At 42.0% G+C, this 17,855-nt stretch overlaps 1 protein-coding gene across 5 annotated transcripts in view; it reads right to left on the reverse strand.

The window, feature by feature from the left end:
- Positions 1 to 5,549: 5,549 nt before the first annotated feature.
- The window catches only part of RRAS2 (RAS related 2), a 71,662-nt gene continuing 59,356 nt past the window's right edge, over positions 5,550 to 17,855 (reverse strand). For all 5 annotated transcript variants that reach the window (XM_045796541.2, XM_045796538.2, XM_045796537.2 and 2 more), the window contains 2 exons: positions 9,016 to 9,134; positions 5,550 to 7,066 (listed from right to left, as the gene is read on the reverse strand). In XM_045796541.2, the coding sequence (XP_045652497.1) occupies positions 6,979 to 7,066; positions 9,016 to 9,134 (207 nt within the window). In that variant the 3' untranslated portion in view covers positions 5,550 to 6,978. The remainder of the gene's footprint in view (positions 7,067 to 9,015; positions 9,135 to 17,855) is intronic.

A 17,855-nucleotide genomic window follows, 5' to 3' on the forward strand; every position in this document is an offset into this window, starting at 1 on the left:
CGAGATACGAAACCGGGAAACGAGCGTTCAGAAACTTCTACGGTAATTTGACATTGCCACCATATCCGAGAGTATGATTATTTTTCTAATAGTTGGGTTTTTTAAATTACATTTAGCAAAAATATCGTTCCCCAGCAGAGGAGAGGAACAATTTCTCAAACTGGCTGTTCGTTCACCTGCAACAGTCTGAGGCGTGCAGCACTGCGCGCCACTCTCACTCCCCAGGCAGAAAGCGATGCCAGCTGCAAACCGCCAGCCTCTGAACGTCTCCAAAGCATCCGTGTCTACACGGCAATACCTACTTCCGGATCTGTGTACCCACTTATCTAGATTAAGTACCGCGCCTTGGCTCTTCCTATTCCTCTAACATCCGACCCTGTGCGAGCACGGTAATTGCCCCATCACCCTCTGATTTTGCCACAGAATTTCTCAGAATGGTAGCCCGCACGTCCTCCACTTCCTTGCCCTCCAATCACACCACAACCCACTATGATCTGGTTCCCACAACCAGACGACACAAAACTTTCGAAGTCATCAGCAACATCTCACAATCACTGCTGCCTTAGTCCCCACCACCCCCCACCCCAATCTTCGTGCAGCACTCACAGCTGCTGACCACCCCTTGGCTTCTTTGACAATAGTCTCCTGGTTCCTCCAGTTTATGGCTGTTTCTCTTAGCTTTCTGCTGACTTTTAATGTTTTATCCCCAAATGATCGTCTTCCCAAAAAATTTTACCCTTGGATCTTCTCTCAGATGAACTCTTTCTACTTCAATCCACTCCCACCTCCTCAATCACCAGCTCAAAACAGATAAATTCCCAACCTGCACTTGCAGTCCTGGCCTCTTCTTTGGAGCTCCAATCCCCATCCCCAAATGCCTCCTGGACTCACCCTGCATGTAACTGCCACGATCACCATGTATTTCTACCACCAGAGTTGCCTGTGTGCCCTGCTCATTCATCAGATGGTTTTTCTGCACATGCCAGGCAATGTGGGTAAAGCACCAAACATAGCAGACGTGCTTCTGCCCTCACAGGGCCTATGACACTCAAGTACAGATCAGATGAGACAAAGTCATCACAGATGCCTACGTGTCCCTAAGTAAATACAGGGCGATGTGGTGTTACAGGGAGCTGGTCAGAGAGGGCTCTCTGAGCAGGTGGCATCTGAATTAAAAGCAAAAGGATGAACACCTCATTGGAAGAGTCAAGTGAATCAACGGTCTGGCAAACACGGGCATGCTACGGGGTCTAAGAAAGCACATCAGCCTGAGTGTGCGAAGCAAGGAGAGGACAGATCCTGCAAGGGGCCTGCTTTGTACACTACGGGAAGGAATCTGGATATTAGTCCAAGTGCACTGAGGTGAGGACAGATTTTAAGCAGCAGTGTAACATTTAATTTATGGCCTAAAAAAGATCCCTTTAGCTGTATTTACAGAACAGCTTTGGGGGGGCAAAATGCAAATAAAAAGACTACTTCAAAAGCCATTGCGATAACATGGGTGGCAGAACAAACTGGAAAGAGACAGATTCCATGACTCCAGTAACCTCTTACCTGACCGCCCTTCCTCAAAGCCGCACTGCTCTGTCATCCATACCACTAGATTAGATCCAGGCACTCCCTGTTCAGAATCCTTGGCAGTTCCCCACTACATACAGAAGGGCCATCCTATTTAAAGCTCTCCACAACCCCAGCCCAGTCTACTTTATCATTATTTTTCCCCATTGCACTTAAAATCCTTTTAGATTAAGGTTCCAATCCCAGAATACTCCTATATTCTGCCAACTCTGTGTCTTTGCCCAGGCTTTTCCCCAGCCTTCCTTCCTACCACCTTTCCCCTCGCCTCCTCCCCAGCGGAGATCCCACCAATCCATCCAGCTCTGGCTAAAGCACCACTCCTAATTAAGCAGCTCCCTCAGATCTTCACGAAGGAACACATAACACCTGCAGGACCGGACGGCTCTGTGAACGCTTCTCACTCTTGCTTTAACTACAGCCCTGGCATTTGTCTTCTCGCTCACAGTCTTCCTCCACTAGGTATCGAAGTCTGTAGGAAGGAAATGCTCCACGTTTACCCATTTTCCAGAACACCTAATGAAGTCTTGCAGAAAGACATCTGTTCAAATTAAAATGCCTTTTTTCTAAAAAGCTCCTTGAGGCTTTTTATATGCAGTTACTGGTAAAATACTCTTAAGTGGTCAAGTGATATTGAAAGTAACCACTTTATCACCATCTCGTCCTATTATCTGCAGCTGTTTAATGGGGTCATTTATGTGCAGGAATGGGAAAAGAAATAAATTAAAACTAGTGATGAAAAGTCAGAAGAGGAACAAGATAGACCTGATATATATAGAACCTTGTTATAGCAAAATTTTTTTAGTATTTATTTATTCATGAGAAACAGAATTTATAGCAAATTTTAAAGTCAAATGATATAGGGACCAATTTATATGATAGAACTTCGATGCACCAAATTTAGAGGAATCATCAATGTAAGATGTATGTTAATAAGGCATAAAGCCCAACCCTAAACAGATAATATAGACAGAAAATTCCTAGGACAGAAATTCATGACTCTCGATTCAGGAAATACTGTTTGAAAGAATTTTCACATGTATAAAGAGAAAAGCTCCTACAGCTGAGAATGTGATCTCGAATGCTACATGTGCTACCAAGCAGGACTGGCAAGCCGTGGCCCACGGATCAAATCCAACCTGCCATCTGCCTTTGTACAGAATAGTTTTTACAATTTCAAATGAATTTTTTTTAAATTCAAAAGAAGATTAATATTTCATGACATGAAAATGGTATGAAATCAGGGGCGCCTGGGTGGCACAGCGGTTAAGCGCCTGCCTTCGGCTCAGGGCGTGATCCCAGCATTCTGGGATTGAGCCCCACATCAGGCTCCTCCGCTATGAGCCTGCTTCTTCCTCTCCCACTCCCCCTGCTTGTGTTCCCTCTCTCGCTGGCTGTCTCTATCTCTGTCAAATAAATAAATAAAAAATCTTTAAAAAAAAAATAAATAAAATAAAATAAAATAAAATAAATAAATAAATAAAATCTTTAAAAAAAAATGGTATGAAATCAAATTTCAGTGTCCCCACATAAAGTTTTATTGGAACACAGCCACATTCGTTCATTTATACACTGTTTATGGCTGCTTTGGTGCTACAATGGCAAAGCTGAATAGCTGGGACAGAGACCATAAAACCCACAAAACCCAAGGTGATATTTATATTTACCATATGGTTCATTACAAAAAAAAAAAAAAAAAAGCCAATCCCCCAACTATAGAGAAAAAAAAATGGTCACACAGACAAGGAGTATTCATGTCACAAGACTGGCCATTCTTTGTTTAAAAAAAAAAAAAAAAAGATTTCAAGTCATAAATTAAGAGGGCTACAAGGCACCTCTGATTGTATGATAGGTATCAAATGGGAGAGACTTCAGCTTCCAACAGAGAAGTGGCAGGAACCAGATTTACCTTCTTACCCTAGACAACCAGAAAATTGGAGTTAATGTGTGAAACACCTATTTTCAACCATTATACACCAGACAGCACAGGACTACCATCCCTAATGGAAGAGAAACAAAAAGGTAAGCCTTAAGATTGCCCTGACTTTCTGCCGAGAGGCACATTCCAGATTGCAGAGCAGATGGGGGATTCCAAGCAGGGCATAAATGTTTCCCTAAGCTGAAAAGACAGACACTGGAGATCTGTCCCAGACACCGGGAGTTTGAGGCAGCTGAAAGTTGCAGGACAAAGTTCTGGAGGGGAGAGAGCTACACAGAAAAAAAGAACAAAAATATGCACAGGGTCAGCAAGTCTTCGCTGGGTACTAACATATGCATTCATGCGAAGTACAGGATGAAACTCTGGAAGTTGTGCAAAGGGTGGTCCAGGAGCTGTGGAGAGAATGGCTCCCCAGAGCTCGCAGGGGCTGGGAACTGTTTGGTTCCCATTAGCCAAACTGGAGAGTCCTCACTGGTTACACAGGGTATTCAGTAGAGACACTAAGAGCCTCGCACCTTAGTAGAGCTGAACCATCCTGGGGGTTGGGGGGTGAGAAAGGTACTTGAGACTGTGTAAAGTTTAAAAGCAAGCCTTGAGGGCGCCTGGGTGGCACAGCGGTTAAGCATCTGCCTTCGGCTCAGGGCGTGATCCCGGTGTTATGGGATCGAGCCCCACATCAGGCTCCTCCGCTAGGAGCCTGCTTCTTCCTCTCCCACTCCCCCTGCTTGTGTTCCCTCTCTCGCTGGCTGTCTCTATCTCTGTCGAATAAATAAATAAAATCTTTTAAAAAATAAAATAAAATAAAATAAATAAAAGCAAGCCTTGAAAGGATTAAACTGAACTACAAGTAAATTAACCACGGGGTGGGAGAGGACTTTAGATGAAGACAACAAAATCCAGGCACCCAACAACAGATAATATACAATGTCCAGCATCCAATCGAAACTTACTAGACATGCAAAAAAAAGAAACAAAAACAAACGAACAAAAAAAACCCAGAAGAATGTGACCCATACCTAGAGAAAAATCAGTCAACAGAAACAGATCCAAAAATTATAGAAATAAGGACTTTGAAACGGCCGTTATAACCATGTTCAAATAGTCAAAGCAGCCTTTCTCGATTCCCCCAAGGATGGTACCCAACTAGAACCACCCTAGATGCACTGAAGAGAAGTTAACTCCTTGCACACCACCGGCAGATGACATATTAGACTCGGTTCCCCGGGAACTCAGTTAAGAGGGGCTGGATGAGAGAACCACATGAGCAGTGAGAGAGATGGAAGATGTAAAAAAGAACCAAACAGAACTTCTACAGAAGAAAAAAGAAAACACAAGGTCTGAAATGAAAAATTCATTAAATGTGATTAACAGCAGATGAAACAACCAGAGAAGAAAAGGTTAGGGAACTTGTAGCAACAAAAAGTATCCAAAGTGAAGCGCAAAGAGGAAAGAAAAGTAAACCGATATAACAGAATTTAACCCTCAAACTGCTTTGCTATAAATCGTCCACTCAGAATAAAATTTAAGGTTTCCCATTAAATCTACCTATTACGCAATCTCTTGTTATCTTAAGTTACCTATGATAAATAAATGTTTCCAGCTGAAAGTTCTAACAAGGATATGCGAAAGCACTAGAGTATCAAAACCCACAGGATAACTGTGCTACCTTCCCGGGCAGTAATTTCAAGGAGCATTCAAATAAACGTGTGCGCTCCACTTCCGCTGTTTCCGGCTCCATCTTCAGAGGGGAATACGTGTACGTACTCGCCCTCCTCGCTCCCTCAGAGACGGCGTTTCTGTCAGGGACACTTCATAGAAGTTTAAGAAATACCAACTCAAGAAAATTTTCAGGAAACCCTTAAGAACACCAAGCCATTTCACCTCAGGTTCACCTGCTAAATAAACCAATACGGATTTTCAGATTCAAACCCTAAGGCACTGTTGGAAAAAGGCACAGAACTAGCTACTCAAGTAAGTTTCCTCTTCCAACACTCATTCAAGAAACCACCAAAATAACAAGTCATCAAGCCTCATCTTGTGATAACAGATCAATTTTAATTCTAGCACCTGAAGCTATACAAGGGTACGCCTTATCGACTTTATGGGACTGTTGTACACGTTCAGTAAAGTGACAACTGTGCAATACCACTTAGTATCTCACAATCAGGAACATACTTTTGAATTGTTTAAACACAATCCACAGAATTAAAAACAAAATCAGAAGCCATCCACAGTTACACTAATTGTCAATTAAAAGTTTTACACTTACTACTTGATATAACAGCCAATACCTAGTACGGGGTATCAAGAGTGACTTCAGATTCTCATCCTGTTGTATCTACGGAGAAGGTTTCTCGAGCAGGTACGTGACTGGCCAGAGGTGGGCACCACCAGGACCAGGACCAGAACGGCAAGTAAAGTTCTACTGGTTTCTGTAGTTTTCACTGTTTTTTTTTCCTTTGTCAGTTAAAAGTGAACAGTGAGAATTAAATACTTATCTTTACATATACACAAGGTATGCTGTGAAAGCATATCTGCTTACAAACATATAAAAATACTTGTTAACTAGTTTGATAAGAAAATAATGTATAAAAGTATATAGCAAAAACATTAATCATCTCTGACCTCGGAAAGATCAATTCCATATTTTATATTACAAACAAAAACGGTTTTAGTTTTTTTGAATCCCTTATCCAGAAATACTTGAAAAGGAAGACAGACAGAAATTATTTATTTTTACTCTTGACATGGCTGTGAAAAGAGTTAACTTAAAAAACCAAGACTGAAATGCCTAAGTCCAGAGTAAGTCCAAATATTTGGCCACACAGAACATTATCATCTTCAGGAGGGGAGCACTTAATAAAGGCTTCATACGCAGTTTTTAATCTATAAATACAATAGGCATTTTGGTATTTTGGCCACTGGAAAACAAAGGCTGTAGCATCGGTAAAGGTCTGAGATGTCTCACTTTTGTGGATTCAATTCAGTGTACTTAAGGTTAACGAAAGTTGACATCGAAATTTTTAGAGATAGGCAAAAATTCACATTTTAAAAAAACTCCTCACGTTTCTATTTAGAGTAACAATAGGAAATATGATTCCAGAAGTTAAAAGTTATTTCACAACCTATGACTTCAGCTTGGCAAACAGCTTCGGTTCCAAAACTGATTCATCCCTATTAAAATGTAAGCCCTTAAAAAAGAATGTGTCTGTGTATATAGATGAGTATTTTTAAGGAATCAGATAATCTTTGAAGCAGCCTTAGTGTTTCCTTTAAATCTGTCTGGAAATGACCATACGGTTAGCTTCACAGAAAGGATTAGCCAGCTTCTTGGTCTAAGGCTACCACGGTGATCATTTGTCTAAGGCCAGAAAGGTACCAACGTGATGTGATGTAAACCATAAAGAGAGAAGAAGAAGGTGAGGGCTTTTCCTGGCAGTTGGTAGCTAAAATTCAAGGGATTCTTAGAAAATGACACAATGGCAGCCTTTCTTGTCTTTTTCTTTCCGTGTTGGTTCTGGTGAAGGAGGACATTCCTGCTCCTGAAATTTCCTGTAAGACAGAAAAATCTACATATAATTGTCTTGCTGGTAATATTACAAATATATTATTTTTGGACAAGCCTAGTTTATGTGCATATGCTTCTCAATTTCAACTAGGGAATCAAAGCAAATCTTCAAGGGGAAAAAAGGCACAAATGTTTCAACACCAGCATAAGCAGAGCTGAGTGTCACCCATAGGCGAGTCTGGAATCAGATGGAGATACTGAACTCGACGACCTCTAAGTTCCCGTCCCAATCTGAAATTTCATGACATAAGGTATCCTTCAGAATAAGCGTCCACTGTGGCGCCTGGGTGGCTCAGTTAAGTGTCTGACTCTTCGCTCCAGCTCAGGTCATGATCTTGAGGTTGTGGGATCGAGCCCTGCGTCTGGCTCTATGAGGAGCCAGCTTCAGATTCTCTCCCCCTCTCTGTCCTGCTCACTCTCTCCCTCCCAAATAAATAAATAAAATATTAAAAAAAAAAAAAAAAAGGCAGCAGCATCCACTGCTAGGGGAGAATATAAAGTAGAGGTACGCAGTTCCTATGCCCGTTGGCCACTTACTGGCCACAAGTCAGCAGTAGACCAGTCAGCTGACCTCTGTGGAGCCTGTTTTTGAGGAGGGATCGCAGAACTCTACCGTCCACAGCTGCCAGCAGGACTTAGGAAGATCTTGTTATGCCGAAAGGCCCATCGGTGCCTGGCATAAAAAGCCTCCTCCGGGGGCACCTGGCTCGCTCAGGGGGTAGAGCATGCGCGACTCCTGATCTCGGGGTCGTAGTTCAAGCCCCACGCTGGACACGGAGCCTACTTAAAAATAAAATGAGGCATTTTTTTAAAAAGCCTCCTCACTCCAGACTGACTGACGGATACGGATATGGATTCTGAGCATCGGAACCGAGGACAAAATACTTCAAAAGGCAGTAAACGTCCCGAAGGTGCGGACTCGTGCGCACGCGCGCGGGCTGAAACCCGCAGCACCCAACCGGACCGCTCAGGCGGCCGAGGCCCGCAGTCGCCACACCCGCGGGGCCCGCGGCGGGGAGCGGCCTCACACAACGGAAACCGCGCTCATTTAGAAGCGCAACTCGTACTTTCAGCGAACTACTGAGAAGGACCTACAGTCCTCACTTTCCTTCCCTCAGAGCGAACGCCCCCGCGGAGGGCTGACGGGCACGAGCAGCCCGTGGCGCGGACGCCACCGCCCGGCCGCACGCGCAGCCTCACGGAGCCGCGGCGCCCGCAGGCCGCGAAGAATCCGCTTCAACCCGCCAGTGTCTCTCACACAGACACGAACTCCGGGGACCTCCCCCGTCCCCTCCAGCTGCCCGGAGCCACGAGCACTGAGGCCAGCCGACAGAAAACCCCGCGGTCTGTGACTCACACTCCGCCCGGCGAACGGAGGCCGGCGCTCGCTCCCTGGCTCGCTCGCGGCCGGGAAGAGGCAGGGAGGACGCGAGGCCGAGGAGCACGGGCTCTGGGATCGGAGACAGACTCAGTCCCTGCCCGGCCGTTTAAGGCCGGAACTCTGAGCGAGTTAACTCAGCGGCGCGTCCCCGCCTCCTCACCAAGCGCGAGGAAGACTCAGTGTCCGGCGTCCCGGGCTGCGGGGGGGCTCGGCGCGGTTCCACACGGGAGCGGGGGGCACTGAGAGCCAGACGCCTTTGGGAGCAGCGCAGATTCTTCTCGAGATCCCTAAGTGTACGCTCTCCTTCGATACAATGAAATCTGGTTTCATGTGTAGGAAGTACCTAGTGTATAATACGTCCCTAATTACAATCTGTAACACGCCGCGGGTGTGAACTCCTAGCGCGGAAGCGCTTCTCCGTACAGCTTCCTCTTTCTTACAGAAAAGACTGAATGGCCAGCTCTCTCTCAGCTACTGGTTTTAAAAAGCATAGTGTGATTACCTGTCAAATTCAATAAATTAAAACAAACACCTAAGATGCGTTTCGCTTACCTTATGACCCGGACAAGTTCATGGAAAGCTTGATCTACGTTCATCCTAATCTTGGCTGACGCCTCCATGTAGGTTACCTTAAGCTGTCGTGCTAACTGCTGTCCTTCTTCCTGTGTTACCTGAAATTCCAAGAGTTGTATTTGAGGTACAGAGTTAAAAATCAGATGTGCTCCATCTAATCCTTGGCCACGGACCGTGCTGCTAATCCAGCCAGTGGCCAACCTGCTTTGTCATAAAATAAACCAAGAGACTCCCAAGCTCAATACATACTGAAGGCCAACCCTGAAGAACAACTCAATGATGAAAATATGACCATGCAACAAGACTGCAGTCTGGTGATTACTCAAAAAGTAGTATATGCAATGGTGATAAATTCTGGGAAGGCAAAGTACAAGGTGCTAGTAGATTCTATAATCCTGTTGGGCAGACCAGGAAAAGCTTCCCTGAGGAATGATATTTAAACTAAGAACTAAATAGAGAGTATGGAGTGATATGGGCGTGGGTAAAGAAAGTATTCCTGACAAAAGAAACGGCAGGTGTGAGAGCCACTGTGGGGGAAAGGGGGGCAGTGCACTTTCCAAGTTCCAGGAACTAAAAGAAGTCTAGAAAAGCTTAAATACAAGAAGCCAAGAGAGAAAATAACAAAGAGGTGAGAAAATAACTCTCAAGGATGGAAGCCTCGCGAGGCCATGGGTCTCCCTCATCTCTGCATTCCCCAATACCTGGTACATAGGAGATGCCCAATAAATACATGAGAAAAATGAGTCATGATTACAATCACGATGCCTTCCTTACACCAGGATGTGAAGGGTGGCAGAGCTAACAACCCAAAATGGCAGGACAGAGTAAGAAACATAAAATGAATATAATGCCCTATATGTTTTCAGTGTAACAGGTTGAAGTCATGACATTTACCAAAAGCTGCTAAACTACATCACATTTATGTAGTGTGGCTGAAAACTAGTTTTCTGAAACAATGACTTTGATTTCTGTCATTAGCACAAAAGTAAACACTTGCAGAGAAGTTAGAAACTATAGACTGGGGGAGGGGGTGGACTCAGGGACCCATCGCCCGTAGAGAACCACATTCTTCTGGTCTTTTTTCAATGATATACCTTTATCTCTACAAAAATAGGATCATGATTTTTGTGTATGTTATACCCTGGGACTATGTTAAACTCACTTGTCTGGGTATTCTTTTGTAAATTCCATAGGCTTTTCTACAGGATCATGTCATTTACTACTAAAGACGGTTTTGTTGCTTCCTTTCTGATGTGCATGCCTTTCATTTCTTTTTCTGGCCGGACCTCACAGCCTAGCACATTCGGTGCTGTGCCAGGAGCATTCAGTCCTTCCCCGTGAAGCGCCCTGTTCGGTGTAGGGCTTCACTGCACGTGCCCTTTAGCACGTTAACAAAGTTCCTGCTATTCCATCTGTAAAGAGTTTGCAACAGTATGTTAAATTTTCTCAAATGTTTTTTTTCTTCATCCACTGAGATCGTGATTTTTCCACATTAGTCTATTAATATGCTGAAATGTGTTGATTCATTATTGCCTCTTAAATCAACACTGCATTTCTGGAATAAACCCCACTTGAGTAATGATGCGTTGTCCCTTTCATACATGTACTGTTAAATCCTACTTACTAAAATTTTAAGAATTTTTACATCTGTGTTCGCAAGAATAATTGGACTACAGTATTCTGCAATCTCTGGCTGTGGTATCAGAGTAACGCTGCCTTCATATGAGGAGTTGGAAAGAATCCCCTCATCTTCAATTTTTTGGAACACTTTCAGCAAAATCAGTTTGGCATAATTCACCAGCAAATCCACCTGAGCCTGGCGTCTTCTCTGAGGGAAGGTTTTTAGAAGCAGTTGAATTGATTTTAGAGATACAGCACTATTCAGGTTATCCATTTTTTTTTCTTGAGTTTTGGTAGTTTGTGTGCTTTTTAAGAACTATGTCTATTTCATCTAACTTGCTGAATTTATTGGTATAAAGTTTCTTTATAGAATGGTATTTCTTGATAGCATAATATTTCTTCATCCAGTATCTATTATCTTTTCAGTATCTGTAAGATCTGAAGTGATGGAATCTCTTCCATTACTAATACTGATCATCTGTGCTTTGCTCCTTTTAAAACCCGGTCATTCTGGCTAGATATGTCACTTTGACTAATCTTCTAAAAACCAGATTTACCTTTCTATGGATTTTTTATTTTCAATTTCACTGATTTCCATTATTATTTCCCTTCTTCTAATTACTATGGTTTTGATTTGCTTTGTTCTTCTAGTTTCTTAAGGTAGAGCTAGTCTTTGAATGGAGACTTTTTCTTTTCTAATAAGAACCACATAATACTATGAATTTCTCTATACTTTTTTTTTTGGTAGCATCCCAAATTTTGATATGTTGTGTTTTACTTATAATCAGTTCAAAATACTTTATTAATTTCTCTTTTGATCACTTCTTTGTGCCAAAGGTTAGTTGGAAGTTTGTTGATTTCCCCATATTTAGAGGTTTCCTAGATAGGTTTCTGTTACTGATTTCCACGTTAATTCCACCATGGTCAAGGAACATACCTGGCCTGACTAGAGTCCTTTTAAGTTTACTGAGACTTGTTCTCATTTCGAAATCATGTGTACTCTGCTGTAGTTGGGTGGAGCGTTCACGAAATGTCAGTTAGAATAAGTTGTTCAATAATGTTATTCAAGCTGCCACGATCCTTACTGATTTTCACTCAACTGAGAGCAGTGTTAAAAATTCTGACTGTTGAGTATGTCAATTACTTGTTGCAGTTCTTTCAATTTTTGCTTTAAGAATTTTGAAGTGGTTATTCAGTCTATGAATGTTTAGAACTGTTATGTTCTCTTCATGTTTCATTATGAAACAATCCTCTTTATTCCTGGTCATCTTTGCTCTGAAATGGACTTAGGCTGACATTTATGTGTGCTTTCCATTAGGATCAGCACGGTGTGTCTTATATGTTACCCCACCCTTTCACTTTCACTCTCTGGGCCTTTATACTGAAAGCAGATTTCTTATAAGGTCTCATTTTTTTATCTTACTTGATGACATCTGCCTTTAATTGAGGTGCTCACACTATTTACTGCTAATGTGATTCCTGATGTCACAGAGTCACCTTCAACTTTCTTTCCTATCCACCCCATTTGTTCTTTGATCTAATCTTTTGGGTTAACTGTTTTGCTCTTATGATTCCATTTTCTCTTCTCTGTTGGCTAATGAACTATGTATTATGTTGTTTTAATGACTGCTTTAGGGTTTATGATACACATTTTTCACTCATCGCAGTCTAATTCAAATGCTTTACACCAATGCACGTTATCGTGTAAGAATCTTATTACAATAGTACGTTTCTCCGTTTTATTGTTATCTTTTATCTCATAATAGACGGTTATTTTTGCTTTAAACATCCAATTATATTTTAAAGATATTTAAATAACAATAAATGTAATTTATATTTGCCCTCACAATTATCATTTCTAGTGCTCATTTTTTTTTTGTGGATCCAGACTGCCATTTGGTATAATTTTCCTTCTTTTCATTTCTTGTAATGCAGGTCTGCTGGTAATGAATCCTCTCACCTTTTGCAGATCTGGGGAAAGTCTTTATTTCACCTTCATTTGTGAAATACATGTTCAGTGGGCATTTAATTCTAGACCAGTCTCTCCTTTCAACACTTGAAAGATATTGTGCCACTATCACCCTCTCCCTTGCATCACTGCCCGTGAGAAATCACGATGACCGCTGCCATCTTTAGCTCTGTTCCTCTGTGTGTAATAGTTTTCTTTTCCTCTGCTATCTTTCAGATTTTCTCTTTATCACTGGTTTTAAACAATTTCATTAAAATGTGTGTGTCTTGTTGTAATTTTCTTCGTATTTCTTATGCTCGGGGTTTGCTGAGTTTCTTAGATATATGCATTTCACAGTTGCCCTCAGGTTCAGCAATGTTTCAGCTAGTGCTTCCGGCTGCTAACCCCAGCCAGCGCATTCTTCACCTCAGACACTGTAGTTTTAATTTCTCGAAGTCTGATTTTGATCTTCTCCATCTTCCATGTCTCTACCTACCATATTCAATTTTCAGTCTTTTCTCTAGCTTCTTGAACATATGGAATATAGTCCTAAGAACGGTTTAAGGTATCTGTTCACTAATTCTATCATCTGTGTCGTTTCTGGGTCTGTTTCTATTTCTTGCTTTTTCTCTATTGTGAGTCATATTTTCCTGCTTCTTGCTTGGTAATTTTTGAGTGGATAGCTGGGTACTGGACTTTTACCTATTGGGTTCTAGAAAGTTTATATTCCTATAAATGTTCTTAAGTTTTCTTCAGGGATGCAGTTATTTGGAAAGTGTGATCCTTTTTGTTACATAGTGCCAGAACAGAATTCATCAAGGGCTAATTCTGCCCTACCACCGGAACAAAATCCGTCTGAGTACACTACCCAATAACCCAAGAATTACGAGGTTTTACACTCCGGCTAACTAGAATAGGAATTATTCCTGGCCCTATTTGAGCTCAAGGTATTATTCCCTCTAGTTTGTTCTCCCAACTTAATATTCCATTTCCAAAATTCAGCAACCTCAATGCAGTATCATTAGTTTATTACATTAACACATACACCTAATAATTATTTCATAGTAGTTGATAACCTTGTCGTGCTCCAGAAGGGCAGCAGGCAGGTCCTCCACAGCACTGGTATAACCAAGTTTTTGTAAATTTTAAACTTTCCTGCCTCTTTTCAAAATGGCTTATATACCAGAAGGCCTATGGTTTTGGAATATAAATCAATCAAATCAAGCAAGCAATTAACAAGTAAGGAAGTCAAGTAAGAAAAAAAAGCTTCACAGAAGCCAATTTAAAAAAGAAAATTCCTATTTTAAATTGACATGGGAAATTCCTTCCTACAAAAATACCCCTGTGTGGACAAATTCTTTTCCTTCTTCCTGGGATGCCACCCCTTCTCTCCCAACTCCATACTCTTAATACGTTCCTTAGTAATACTTCAAGACTCAAGCAATCAGTAACTTCCCTCTTAGTGCCAATGTGGTTTTGGAACAGCACCCCAGAGGTCCCATCATGCCCTACAGTGACCAGTGACAAACCCTGAACACACTACACTCCTATCCTTGGGTCTGTTTCCCCACTCTCCCAACATCACATCCCTTGTAGCTAGGGAGTAAGGCATATTCGTCTTTGTACGCCCAGAGCCCAGGAGAGTGCAGAGTCATTAACTAAATAAAGACATATGCTAAGTATACAGAGTATGACCAATCAAATAAGTAAATGAAAACATACAGGAAGAAAAATAAAAATTAGTATGTGAGACAAGTCAATCAAGAATTACTTTATTAATATAGCTTTGATTGGGGAAGGGAAATACATGTCCTAAAGAATTTTGCTATTTGTCTTTCTGCTCAATTCTTCTTCTAAAAGGTACCTTGCCCCATCCCTCCTTCATGTAATTCAGCTAGAGAGAAATGGCAAATAGTAAGGAAAAGTTAATTAATGATCAAGATGATAAAATAATCCCACTGCTAAGATTATTTATATGCTTCATTAATTTATTTTTAAAGCATGGTCTCACATCACTGTCTCCTAGGAATCGAGGTCAGCAAAGTTTGTACACACATTACTGGTCAAGGAATCTCTAACCACATATAAAGCTGCTTTTGAGCTCACCATTGTAGCATTACTTTAACTAAGAAATAGGAATAGCATTGCTACCACCAAAGCAAACAAAAAGCACAAAAAGAGTATTGCATGATGTGTGGACTGAAAGCTACACAAACAAGGATTTCCTAGAGGTTCCCCAAACCAGAGAATTTTACAAAGATACCAAATCCTAAAACTTATCTCCTGGATGTTTTAACTTGGTACAGCAGCACTACCCAGAAATGTTTTAAACAACAAAGGTGAATCCGATAGAACAAATTCACAGACCTACATTTGGGAACCTCCAATGAGTCTCACTTCCAAGGCACGAAAGAGTATTAGAAGACATCCACAATAATGAGTTTATCTAGTTCTATGTATTTCCAAATAGAGAAAAGCAAAATAAGACTGATGAGAGCAATTTTATTAAACAAACTGGGTTTAATAGGAATAGACCAAAACATTTGCAATGCTCACTGAAGGATGTGTCTAATGACTAACCTAAGTTTACAAAAGCAAAACTTGTTTTTGTTTTATTTTCAAAAGTATCTATTGCATAGAAAGAATCATCAAATCAATACCATGGCTTGATGCACTAATGCCTTGAATCATTCACTCAGCAAATATTTACTGAGCACATGTATCTTTGTTGTATGTGCTAAGGACAACGCGTGAACAAAACTAACCAGTCAAAACTGAGACGCCCTCGTGCTACCTACACTCAGTAGTTTACAAATCTTTTAGATGCAGACAAGGCAAAAACAGGTACGGCAAGAAGAGGACCTTCAATCTACTGTTGGGGGTAGGGGTGATGTCTTTTTCCTAGGAGGCTACGGGGGCATACTGTGGTCAAGGTACTAACAGACAGAGTGGGGGTCAGGACACTTAGGCATTATTTTAAGTGTAAGGGGTTCCTTTCTCAAATTAACAGTGGCCCCTAGCACTAACAAAGGGAAAAGGAGAAGGGGAGGCTAAGGTAAGCTGGGGGAGAAAAGAGAGGATAAAAACAAAAAAGCAAAACAGTCTGTCTCTAGACAGGGCTGAGTCAAGGACAAGGAACTTGAAATCAGAGATTTCACGAAGTCCATAACCCAACCTCACGTACTGCTGTATTAAATTTCAGAATCGGCGTGCTATCATGTTTACCTACTTTAGCAGTTCAGTAAGCACAAACAAGTCATTCACCTATGTTTGCTGCCTACATCTCTGACAGGTTAAACAGAATGACCAATGTATCTCTAAGGGGCTAGGTGTGTGGTAACGCTAACCATCCAAATTATTTTTATTTACCGTAAACTTCAGTGACTTTGTTCTTTCTATTGCTGTCATTAGTGTCTAGAAAAAGGGCTCAATAAATACTGGATGGACGGATGGATGGATGGACGGACGGACGGACAGACGGACAGACAGGTGGAAGAAGCAGAGATACAGAAGCCAAAAGAAAGTAAGCAAAATCTCTTCTGGCTGACCTCCCTTCCCAGATGGGTTCAGAATCTCAGGAACCAGTAGGAGGAATGCTCAGGGCTGACCCACAAATTCAAAGAACGTGGAGAACTGGCATTTGTTACGTAAGAGAAAACTAGCTAGAAACTAGAAAAAGTTCAAAGGATCATGTCTAAGACTAAGTCAGAGAACAATGAACTGGGTCAATAACTAAGAGCAAAGCCACACTGGTTACTGAGTAAGAACCTTTCAGGGGTGATGACCAAAAAAGTAGAAGCATTTCTGAACAGGGGGAAGAAATTTTTATGGGATCCCTGTGGCCTGTCCAGGCTGTTGGTAAAGCAAGGGAAGGTGCCAAGACATTCTAGACAACACATTTCATTCTGAAGAGACTTTACAAAGGTAAAAAACCTTTAGCATAGCACCTCAATTTCAAATGCGCTGTGCACGGCCCTCAAAGGCTGGGAGGTGAAGTATGGTGGTCTTCATACACCCAGAGCCTCAGAAGAGGGTGTACCTGAGCCTTAAGATACCTGAGAGAGAGAAGGAAATATGAGCAAAGGGAGCAGAGAGGAGGCAGAGGTTACCCTGTCCCAGAGCTAAGTAAACAAAGTGTTTCAAAAATGAGAGTATGAGCAACTGTGTCAAATGTTACTGACATCTGCGTAAATGGTGACCTTGACTCGGGCGCTGCAGGCCTGAGGTCAGGGCAAGCAAGAATGGCAGGAAAGAGAGGAGAGAGAGAACCAAGTGTAGATAACACTTTAAGGAGTTCTGCTTGATAGAAGCAGCAGAAAGGTACATAGAGAAGAACGTGAGCTTAAGAACAGCTTCTGCTGGAGTTATGTTTTGTTTTAAAAGAGGAGACACACTGCAGCAGGATCCATGCTGGTGGCAGTGATCGTGCGGCAGAGAACAGAACAACAGGAACGGGACCGTTGCTGGGGTGAGGCCTACGAGCTGGTGAGAAGGAACGCGACCCAGTGCCTACCAGAGAGGATGGGCACAGAGAGGTGAACAGTTTATCCACCTAAGTAGGAGAAGGCAGAATCGAAGGGGCACATGTGCACTTAGCAGTACATGTGGAGGTGGAAATGTGCAGAAATGTCTCCGTGAAAGAGGAAAATGTTACTCATCATTAGCTGAGAGTGAGGAGGGGGAAGAAAGTGCTGTCGGTTTAAGAATGAGAAAGTGAGTAAGAATCATGCAGACAAGTGGGAAATGAATGGACGAGGGAAAGGCAGTAGGATTTGCAGCCAGCCAGCACTCAAGGCTCTCATAAGTGCAGGAGTCGTGCCTGAGTGCAGGGGTGAAGGAATCTAGAACAGAGTAGATGAAGCCATGCAGGAATCCAGTTTTTCTCAGTGCCCATCCTTCAGAGAGCAGAAACTACAGGAATGAGCGAAAATTAAGCAGTCAGATCTCAGCTGCTTGCTCTTCTCCCGTGGATATACACGTCTGAGCTTTCAGCATATACATAATTTGTGTTGCATACAGTTTAAAGCAGAGAAATGAATACAGAAGAACTTACTCCAGGCTAAATGCATACCTTCGGGGTGATGGAAATATGAAACTTATCATTCCCTATATTATTCCTCTCATCACCTTTGTTTTTTATTTTACTCTGAGAATCTTTACTCTTCTTATAAAAATGAAAAAAATTTAGAGGAAAAATTTTATAAGCACAGGGTGTGAAACAAAGTTGAAGTGCCGTAATATGTGGACTACC

This window comes from Ursus americanus, chromosome 24 (genome assembly GCF_024610735.1).
Source record: "Ursus americanus isolate L20-20 chromosome 24, mUrsAme1.1.p, whole genome shotgun sequence".
NCBI lineage: Eukaryota > Metazoa > Chordata > Mammalia > Carnivora > Ursidae > Ursus > Ursus americanus.